Source organism: Moschus berezovskii, chromosome 6 (assembly GCF_049115385.1).
Source record: "Moschus berezovskii isolate FMDL1 chromosome 6, NW_MosBer_1.0, whole genome shotgun sequence".
NCBI classification, from domain to species: Eukaryota; Metazoa; Chordata; class Mammalia; order Artiodactyla; family Moschidae; genus Moschus; species Moschus berezovskii.
The window spans coordinates 31,512,094-31,522,061 of NC_142465.1; the positions used below are offsets into that span (position 1 = coordinate 31,512,094).

General features: G+C 49.9%; 1 protein-coding gene across 1 annotated transcript; it reads left to right on the forward strand.

The window, feature by feature from the left end:
* The first annotated feature begins 1,642 nt into the window (after positions 1 to 1,642).
* KRT2 (keratin 2) lies at positions 1,643 to 9,582 on the forward strand. The gene is made up of 9 exons (XM_055394547.2): positions 1,643 to 2,275; positions 3,503 to 3,717; positions 4,074 to 4,134; positions 4,948 to 5,043; positions 5,676 to 5,840; positions 6,128 to 6,253; positions 7,331 to 7,551; positions 8,679 to 8,713; positions 8,815 to 9,582. The coding sequence occupies exons 1-9, from the start codon at positions 1,643 to 1,645 to the stop codon at positions 9,168 to 9,170; spliced, it is 1,908 nt and encodes a 635-aa protein (XP_055250522.2). The 3' UTR covers positions 9,171 to 9,582.
* The last annotated feature ends 386 nt before the right edge of the window (positions 9,583 to 9,968 follow it).

Consider the following 9,968-nt stretch of genomic DNA (forward strand, 5'->3'; position numbering starts at 1 on the left):
GGACTTAGACTCAAAATGCATGTTTTTTGTGTTCTTTTATGCTAACTCTGCCCTAGGATCTGAGAAATCCTAGGAAATCTGTAACTGGTGGCATGGTTGTGGAGGTGCACAGTCATAGCCATCAGAAAGGAGAATAAGATGCTATGGGTGAAAGGAAAAGAAGGTATCTATGCTTCACCCAAAATAGTAATGAGACTTGTATCGTGTGTCATGGTTTTCAAAACAGTTTGAATGAACTTCCCATTTTATAGGTAAGAATACAGAACCTTAGCATTTAATTCAAAGTCACAGAGCCAGTAAATGGGAAAACTGGGGACTCAAATCCAGAATGTTTGACATTAAGTTCAATTCTAGTAACTGCATCTCCCATGTATATGGCCACATAGACCAAGGAAGGACCTTGGTTGAGTTTAAGCATGGAGACTCTGTGCACTTGGTGACTTGATGGGTCTTCTGATGTTCATTCACCTCTGGGCATCAATGAAGAGCCCAGCTTCCAAACTGCTTAGCATGATCACCAAGTAATACATAATTACTAAATGGCTGAATTAATGTTCACTTGGATCTTGGAGCTGCATAAAGCCTATGATTGCAATCTTTGGTTGGGTACCTAAAGTTAGACAGACTCAGGGACAGAGGAGCTTCCCTGAAGCCCCTCATTCTCTGGGTTTTCATGTAGAAAAATCATGGAGTTGATAGTTATAAAGACCTGGTTACAGGGAGGAAAATTCTCTTCTCAGTGACTGGCTACTGTGGAGTCCTGGTGTGGCATGGGAAGGGAACAGTTAAGATATTTTGCAAACTGACAACTTTTTTTTCTTTATTCTCTTCTTTTTTAAAATTTCAAAGTCTTTATTGAATTTGTTACAGTATTGCTTCTGTTGTTTATGTTCTGGCTTTTTGGCCACGAGGCATGTGGTATCTCAGCTCCTCAAGAGGGGATCGAAGCCTCGCCCCCTGCATTAGAAGGTGGACTCTCAACCACTGGACCACCAGGGAAGCCCGAAAACTGACAACTCTTTCGAAGCATCCTTGGTCAACTTCTTTCTGTGACAGGTTGTGTGTTTCCCCACATTGCATTCATGCTCTGAAAAATCCCTTGTTGAGACTCTTCCTGGCACAGAAGAAAAAGCAAGGGGGAACACTGAGGCTAGTATTGAGGAGGCTCCGAAGTCTCTAAGCCTGTCGTCTCTTCCATCAGCAGAACTGGGTGGCGAGCCTCCAGAGGCCCTAGGGGCAGCTGGCCTTCCTTGGATTGGTCCAGAGGAGGGAGCAGCATTCTGCAGAATGCCTTTTTTTTCCCCCCAGATTGAGAAACTCTCATCCTGACCTCCTCTTTTGATGATTTTACAAAAATCAAATGGCGTGACAGATGCTCAGATAAACAGAAGTTTGCAATCAAAGCAAGTTCTGGGATGGAGCTGATTAATAGATTTTTAAATGGCTATTAGCTTGATACTCACTCACCAGGAGTAGCTTCCAGGCAGACCAAACCCTTGCATACGTGGGCCCACACCCATGCATACAACACCTAGTTGGCGGGTATAAAAGGGGACCAGGACAGTCTTCCAACAGCAGCACTGAGTCTCCCATCGGAACTCCTCACAGGAACCTGCAACTTCCCTCTCCGGGCAAAGGCATCATGAGCTGTCAGATCTCCTACAAGTCTCGAGGAAGAGGCGGAGGAGGTGGAGGAGGACTCCGGGGCTTCAGTAGCGGCTCGGCCGTGGTCTCCGGTGGAAGCCGGCGATCAGGAACCAGCTTCTCCTGCTTGAGCCGCCATGGCGGTGGCGGCGGGGGCTTTGGCGGAGGCGGCTTTGGCGGAGGTGGCTTCAGCAGTCGGAGTCTCGTTAACCTTGGAGGGTCCAGAAGCACCTCCATTAGCGTGGCTGGAGGAGGTGGAAGCTTTGGCTCCTATGGAGGATTTGGTGGCAGAGGAGGTGGCTTTGGAGGCGGCCTCGGCGTTGGAGGAGGCAGTGGCTTTGGAGGCGGCAGCGGCTTTGGAGGAGGCAGTTTTGGTGGCGGCAGCTTTGGTGGAGGCCGCTTTGGAGGTGGTGGTGGTTTTGGAGGTTTTGGGGGTCCTGGTGGCTTTGGGGGTCCTGGTGGCTTCGGCCCTGGAGGATTCCCTGGTGGAGGTATCCACGAAGTGTCTATCAACCAGAGCCTCCTGCAGCCTCTCAATGTGAAAGTTGACCCGGAGATACAGAACGTGAAGTCTCAGGAGCGGGAGCAGATCAAAGCTCTCAACAATAAATTTGCCACCTTCATCGACAAGGTGAGTCATGAGAAGCTGGCTTCCTCTGAGGCTCAGGATGTCCTGCTTCTAGTGCTAACTGAAAAGCAAATGATAAAGATTCATTTTTTAAGGAGCCATAGGTGCAGTCGGGAGAAGGCAATGGCATCCCACTCCAGTACTCTTGCCTGGAAAATCCCATGGACGGAGGAGCCTTGTGGGCTGTAGTCTATGGGGTTGCTAAGAGTTGGACTTGACTGAGCGACTTCACTTTCGCTTTCATGCATTGGGGAAGGAAATGGCAACCGACTCCAGTGTTCTTGCCAGGAGAATCCCAGGGACGAGGGAGCCTGGTGGGCTGCCGTCTATGGGGTTGCACAGAATCGGACACGACTGAAGTGACTTAGCAGAAGCAGCAGCAAGTGCAGTCACACTGTCCTGGGTAATCGGCAGTATCCACAGGGGAAAGACGCAGGCTTCATGGGCACCATCTTCAGTAATAGTCTGCAGTTGGGAATTAATTGTGACTTTGGCTTTATTGTCTCAGCCTAAAGAAACATATTAATGGAAAATTCTGAAAATCATTAAAAAACTCAAGCCAAGTGTTTTAGAGGGGATTGGTAAAACGTCTTTTGAGACTGTTCTTCCTTCCCTAGAAGTTATTGTTCTGTTAAATTCTCGGAAACTAAGCCTGAAATATCTATTTGGGAATGAATGAAATTTCTGCCTTCAAGAGAAGTTTTCTTAGTTTTATAAACCACAAAGTTTTTAATTGACGTCACTTTGGAATGTGATAGGGTTCTCTCCCATTTCAAGGCAGAGGAACCTGTCTAAGAAATTTACAAGGCTTTTAAAAATCAGATGGAGGAACCCTGCCCTTATACTCATAGCCCTTAGGAGCAGTGCCAGTGAAAGCTTGCGGTTGGTTTTCCCCTGAATTAAGGGACCTTTGCTGGAAATTCAAGTAGGATCAGGGAGGGAGATGGCCTGGAGTTTTGAAAGCAGCTGCAAATGAAATAGTGGGTGGGAAAGTAGGAAAAAGAATTCTCTGCACAGAGAGTGCCAGATGTAACATTTAGGAGCCTACAGAACTTTTCAAGTGTGGAGACAGAGAGCTCAGAAGCTCTGCCTGGCATGATCCAGCATGCAGCTGGTGAGGATGAAGCAATGTGGTTTGCCCCATCTCCCGAAGGAGAATCAGAGCTGACCCTGTCCTGCTGGTGGAAAGGACACCCCAGAGCTCATGTGCTTTCCTTCTGGTCCCTGCAGGTGCGATTCCTGGAGCAGCAGAACCAGGTGCTGCAGACCAAATGGGAACTGCTACAACAGATCGATGTGGGCACCCGTACCACCAACCTGGAACCCCTCTTCCAGGGGTACATCAGCCAACTGCAGAGTTATTTGGACAGACTTTCTTCAGAAAGAACATCACAAGAGTCAGAGCTGAACAACATGCAGGATCTTGTTGAGGATTTTAAGAAGAAGTAAGTGGCAGAGTAAAACCTAAGTGGAGATAAACGTTGATATGAGCCCATCCAATCATTGCCCCAGAAAACCACTCATCTCCCAGTTGCATTTGTGGGGATAAAGGGGAGAGCCTTCTGTATCTTTGCTGATTGTTTAGGAGGAAGACATTTAGGGCTTTGGAAATCATGTTTTTGACAAGTCTGATGGTTAATTTCGCATCCTCATCTGGGTTATCATCATTTCAATTTAGACAAAAGTGTTTTTTAATAGTCCCAGGAAATGGAGTATTTTGGGTGAATCCAGTAAGAAAAGGAGAAGAAAAAGGGAAACAAAATAGTACTAATTTAACTGCAATGTCCTTGGGTACCAACAGGTATGAGGATGAAGTCAACAAGCGCACAGCTGCTGAGAATGAGTTTGTGACACTTAAAAAGGTGAGTGAGAGGATGTCATGGTCGGGGTGGGAGTGAGGATGCATCAGAGCACATTGTGCCCAGGTGAACAGGCTGGAGCACACCTCTGAGTGGAAAAAGCAGTAGCCAGAAAAAGGGTGAAGCACATCCACGGCTGGTTCTCTTGGAAATAAAGGAGTCTCTGTAGTTCAAGCTTCAGGCAATTTCTGCACTTTTGCTAGGACATTTCCCATCAATTACCTACTCAAAGACTGTTGGCTCTTGAAAGCTATGACCATAGAAAGCACTTGATTTTTTTTCTAAAGGGCCAAGGAAGGCATGGGACTTCTTTAGATTGCCTGCTTAAAGATGTACTCAGTCGGGCTGACAAAGGTTTGAGCCTCAAGGCAGAAGCGTGGGTTCTCAGCCTAGTTTCTGCAGAGGCTTTGGTGTGAAATCCAGGAGAGGTGGGATGGATAGATAGGATGGGAGAGTTGGGGACTGTTAAAAGCCACAGAGGCCGTTGTGCTCTTTGGTGGAAACACAGAGCATCTCAAGCAGGAAGGAGAGAATGGTTGACAAAGCTTGGTCCCATCGGAGCTCTGGTGGTCTTGGGGGAGTGTGAGCAGTGACATGGGCAGGTAGCCCCCTGCAGAGGTGCACTGTGGACTTCATGCCCAATGAGGTCCTGTGGGGTTGTGGATTATCTGCGGTGCCTGGGATTTTGGAGAGCAGCTGACAGGGACTAGGTGGAGGAATGGCAGAGAGACGGCAGGGCAGGGCCCATACAGAAGGCACTGCAAGGTGGGGGTGGGGGGCTGTGAGCTTCACCAGAGACCCTGACCTTCCCTGTAGGACGTGGACCATGCCTACATGAACAAGGTGGAGCTGCAGGCCAAGGTGGACTTGCTGAGACAGGACGTGGAGTTCACAAAAATGCTCTTTGACGCAGTAAGTAGGCTGCTCTTAAATGGACCCTTGCTACCTACCCTTCCCTTCAAAGGAAGTCCTCTCCCACTGGGGAAAAGGGGCTGTGGGGGGGTGTTTATGGGTGGCTGACTTCAACTGACCAATGTCTAGGCCACCGGGAGCTTCTTTGGTGTAGGCCTTGGAGGAGAAGAACTTTCTCCTCTGATGTCACAGGAAGTAATGCTCCATTAGGACAGATTCCCTCACCCCAGCTCCCCTTAGGAAGAGACTCGCCCTGTTTCTTTTCTTATATCCAGTATATTTCAGAGGTCAAAATATAATATACTCCCGCCTCCCTGTCCAAGTGCACACACATGACTTCTGCAACGGGAAGTACAATTGAAGGCATTTGCCATCAACTGGCTTCTTTCTGGGGGTACTTATTAAGCTGCATAAATGCGGAAGGCTGTTAACCAGGAGGCTCAGAACTGCAGACCCCTCCCCATAATTCCCAGTACTCCCTGACTGGGAATGTGGCTATATCACTTTACATGCCACCCACTGCGTGGTTAGTCTGAGATTCTGCATTTCCCTGACACCGGGGGAGGGGGATCCCTCCTCACTGCCCGTGGCTGTGGGCAGAGCCGTCGTGGCCATCCTTCCCTGTGTTGCAGGAGCTGTCCCAGATGCAGCAGAGTATCACCGACACCACCGTCATCCTGTCCATGGACAACAACCGCAGCCTGGATCTGGACAGCATCATCACTGAGGTCCGGGCCCAGTATGAGGAGATTGCCCAGAGGAGCAAGGTCGAGGCCGAGGCGGCGTACCACAGCAAGGCAAGTTCTGGGTGGGCAGGGAGAGCCACAGCTCTTTATAATGAGCTGCGTTCCAGCCCAGCCAGTAAGTGTACTGGTTGTTTTGTCCAGTGGAAATTGGGCATCATTCTCAAGAAAGGGTGTCTATAGTACCCCAAATGCCCTCAGTCAAGTATGGCAGTGGTCCCCCATCTCCCACAAGTGCAGACATGACATTCAGCTTGGTTGACCCTCCCTGGTCAGATCAGACTATCTTGGCTCAAGCTGAGCTTTCTCCAAACTGCAACTCTCCTCCTCTTCCCGTACAGTATGAGGAGCTCAGGATAACTGCAGGAAAGCATGGAGATAGCCTGAAGGAGGTCAAGATGGAGATCAGCGAGCTGAACCGCATGATCCAGAGGCTGCAAGGGGAAATCGCTCAAGTGAAGAAGCAGGTGGGGTGTGCGCCCTAGGATGGCTGCAGTTCTGGCTGAGTGCAGCTCAGGGTGGGGTCGGAGGTTGTATGCAGGTGTGTGTGTGTGTGAGAGAGAGAGAGAGAGAGAGAGAAATTCTAATATAGCATATGTTGATCACAAAAACTTTGGACTTGACATAACTAAGACTTACAACAATTTTAGAGTGATCAAGAGACATTCTTGGGGCTTCCCTGATAGCTCAGTAGGTAAAGAATCCGCCTGCAATGCAGGAGACCCTGGTTTGATTTCTGGGTCGGGAAGATCTGCTGGAGAAGGGATAGACTACCCACTCCAGTATTCTTGGGCTTCCCTTGTGGCTCAGCAGGTAAAGAATCTGCCTGCAATGTGGGAGACCTGGGTACAATCCATGGGTTGGGAAGATCTGCTGGAGAATTCTATGGACTGTAGTCCATGGGGTCACAAAGAGTCGGACAGTACTGAGCGACTTTTGCTTTCATTTCAAGGCTCATTCTCAAGTAGGGATTAAGTGCAAGGAAAGAATTGTGTTAACTTTTTGATCGCTTTCACGGGTGAAATGGAACAGTGTCTTACGAAGCTAGAGGTCATGGCTCACCAAAGATCACAGGCGTCACCTCCCATTTGTACCTCTTTGCACAGCTGGCTGTGTGATGCAGGGGCAGGGAGTGCTGCAGGGACTTGGCCAGGTTTGGACATTAGCTCTGGAAGAGGTAATGTGGGGCAGAGAACTGACTCCACAAGCAACAGAAGTTCTATGAAGCCATTCACATCAGTGTTTGCAGCTGCAACTTGTAAAATGGGGTAACGACGCTGGTCCTAGATTGTAAGCATCAAAGGTCATGAGGGGGAAAGGGTTAAGGGTCCAGTCAAAGGGGACTTGGGAAGACAGAGGCTCAGAGACAGCAGCAAGTCTTCGCAAGTTGTTTGTAACTTGCATTAACTCTCTGGCGACACACTTCCAGGGCCAGTGATCCTGGCTTCTCACACCCTGCACATCCTTGCTCCCTCCCTCTCCTCCTCTGCCAAGACAGATTGCACTTCCTGCCCCAACAGAAACCTTTTCTCCTTCTCTCCTAGTGTAAGAATGTACAAGACTCCATTGCAGATGCTGAGCAGCGGGGAGAGAATGCCCTCAAAGACGCCCAGAGCAAGCTGAGTGAGCTGGAAGAGGCTCTGCAAAAAGCCCGCGAGGACCTGGCCCGGCTGCTGCGTGACTACCAGGACCTGATGAACACCAAGCTCTCCCTGGACGTGGAGATTGCCACCTACCGCAAGCTGCTGGAGGGCGAGGAGTACCGGTGAGGGGCCCCAGGGGGGCAGGGAGGACCCTGGTCCACCTTCTCCTCTCCTGGAGCCAGGGCTGGAGGTGGAGGCAGAGAAGGCAGGGGGAGGGGCAGGGCCTCCTGACTGCTGAGAGCTGACATCACAGGAGAGATTCAGGACACAGAGCAGCGCCGTAGAGCTGTAAGTCAGAGAGGAACGACTGACAGGGCAGATTAAATTTTAAATTAAATGAAGCAGTAAATAATCTTTCTCTTTTCTGAAAGGGAAAAGTGATGGTGTGAACACAGGTTAGTTCTTGATGATCTGAAACATCGTCTCTGGGTCTGCAGGGTGTGTGGCATCTTCTCCTTCCACCTTGTGACCCAGCACGGGATGTCGTGGGTCGGAAGGCGCTGCCTGGCTGGGGCATGCCCACAGAGCAGGCCCCAGATCTAGCTCTTTGCAGGTTTCTTGAGTGAATTACGGAACCACGTGTTTACCTCCTGAAGGGAGCCTTTCCTTCCTCTGTGGTCTAAGACCTTTGTTAGTGTCCTCAGTACCCCTGGTGATTCAGTCTGGCTGAAGCGATTAGACGGGAAAAGCTCCTCGGTCCACCAGAGAGCCAGTATTACAGAGAGGGAGTGGCTTTGGCTTTGCTTGGGCTGCTGCGGGGTACCTGTCTGGAGGCCGGGCCTCCTCTCCCCAGCTTGCAATGAAGTGGGAAAGAATTCAGATGAAGCAGGGGAGGGTGGGGTGGGGGTGCAGGACGGGGGAGGCTGTACAGAGTGGCAGTTCTCTCTGAATTGAATGTTCACAGAACAGTCTTCATTTGAGAATTTCTGGTGTGGCTTGGATTCTGCATATCAGACTCCTTAAGATGGATTTAAATAAAACAATGGGTTGCCAGTTCAGAAGTGAATTTGCTTTCGATCAGTTTTATCAGAGCAAGAAATTGAGATGACTTGGGATGCCAGACTGTGTGGAAACATGGGGCCCGTCCCCATCTCTGTGATCTGGCAGCACCAGAGAAAGTGGGCTGAGTGAGGACGTGGTGGCTGAGTTTTGAGGTTGATGTGGGTGGTCGTAGGTGGAAGCTGTAAAAACGCGTATGTAGAGTCCCTAAGTGCTCTGCCCAGAGTTATTTTCCCTCTCTCTCTGGCAGGATGTCTGGAGACCTCAGCAGCAACGTGACTGTGTGTAAGTGCGGGCGGTGGATGGGGGGTGGTGGTCCTGTCCTGGGGGTGGGGTGGGGCAGAGGCAGTTGGAACTGGGGTGTAATGCTGTCTGTCTCTCTGCAGCTGTGACGAGCAGCAGCATTTCTTCAAACGTGGCCTCCAGGGGTGGCTTTGGAGGTTATGGTTCTGGAGGTAGAGGGTCCAGTTCTGGAGGAGGATTCAGCTCTGGAAGCAGCAGTTACAGCTCTGGAGGCAGAGGATCTGGTTCCAGAAGTGGCGGTGGAGGGAGCTATGGCTCTGGAGGTGGCTCTCGAGGAGTCTCTAGTTCTGGAGGAGGATACAGTTCTGGAGGAAAACACAGCTCTGGAGGCGGCTCCAGAGGAGGGTCCAGCTCTGGAGGTGGCGGTTATGGCTCTGAGAGGGGTGGTTCTGGCTCATGTGAAGGTGGCAGTTCCAGCGTGATCTTCTCATTCAGATAAGGATGGAGTCTGCCCTTGACCCTCCCCCTCCAGAATGCCTGTCTCTATACATCTAACTGACAGCAAGTCAGATCTTGTTATCCACCTCTCACGGCATTGTGGGGCAAAGGGATGCCCATATATGGTTTTTGAAAATATTTCAATCAATTAACCAACTAACCAATCAACTGGAGCCAGTAACACCCTCTGTCCCAAGGGGAAGAGTCTGCATTGTTTAGGTTTGTGCTTCCAGCCCTGCCCCCATTCCCTGCCCCTTCTTGCAATTGCCGTTTTGGTGGTCCTTCTCCCAAAGGGTATTCTGTTGATCACCCCATCTCAAAGCCTGTGCCTTTCCCCTGGTGGTGCCCCAGGGAAACATGCTTCTGTGTATATAACCCTCTTGTTGGCTCTGCATCTAAAGTGCTGTGGTCTTGGTGTCTGCACAATAAACTTCATTTGCAACTCATAGCATGTGATGTGTGTTTAATGTCAAGCCTTGGCAGAAGTGAGTAGCCAGGAGCTATTACTCATTGCTATCTGGTCAGGAAGATCCCCTGGAGAAGGAAATGGCAACCCATTCCAGTATTCTTGCTTGGAGAATCCCATGGACAGAGGAGCCTGGTGGGCTATAGTCCATGGAGTTGCAAAGGGTCAGACAAAACTTAGCAACTGAACATACACACACACACTGAGTAGGATGAGCCTCGACTGGAAAAAGAATGAGAATTAGGGCAAGGATTAGATGTTCTTTTCCTTAGCTAGGAAAAGCCAATGATGGAAGGAATTTGTACTTAGGAGAGTTCTTTTCTGATAGGAAAA

Coding starts and splice junctions, on each gene's coding strand:
- KRT2 (XM_055394547.2), top strand. CDS start 1,643: ATGAGCTGTCAGATCTCCTACAAGTCTCGAGGAAGAGGCGGAGGAGGT. Junction 3,718..4,073: donor GTTGAGGATTTTAAGAAGAA/GTAAGTGGCAGA, acceptor GGGTACCAACAG/GTATGAGGATGAAGTCAACA. Junction 8,714..8,814: donor CAGCAGCAACGTGACTGTGT/GTAAGTGCGGGC, acceptor GTCTCTCTGCAG/CTGTGACGAGCAGCAGCATT.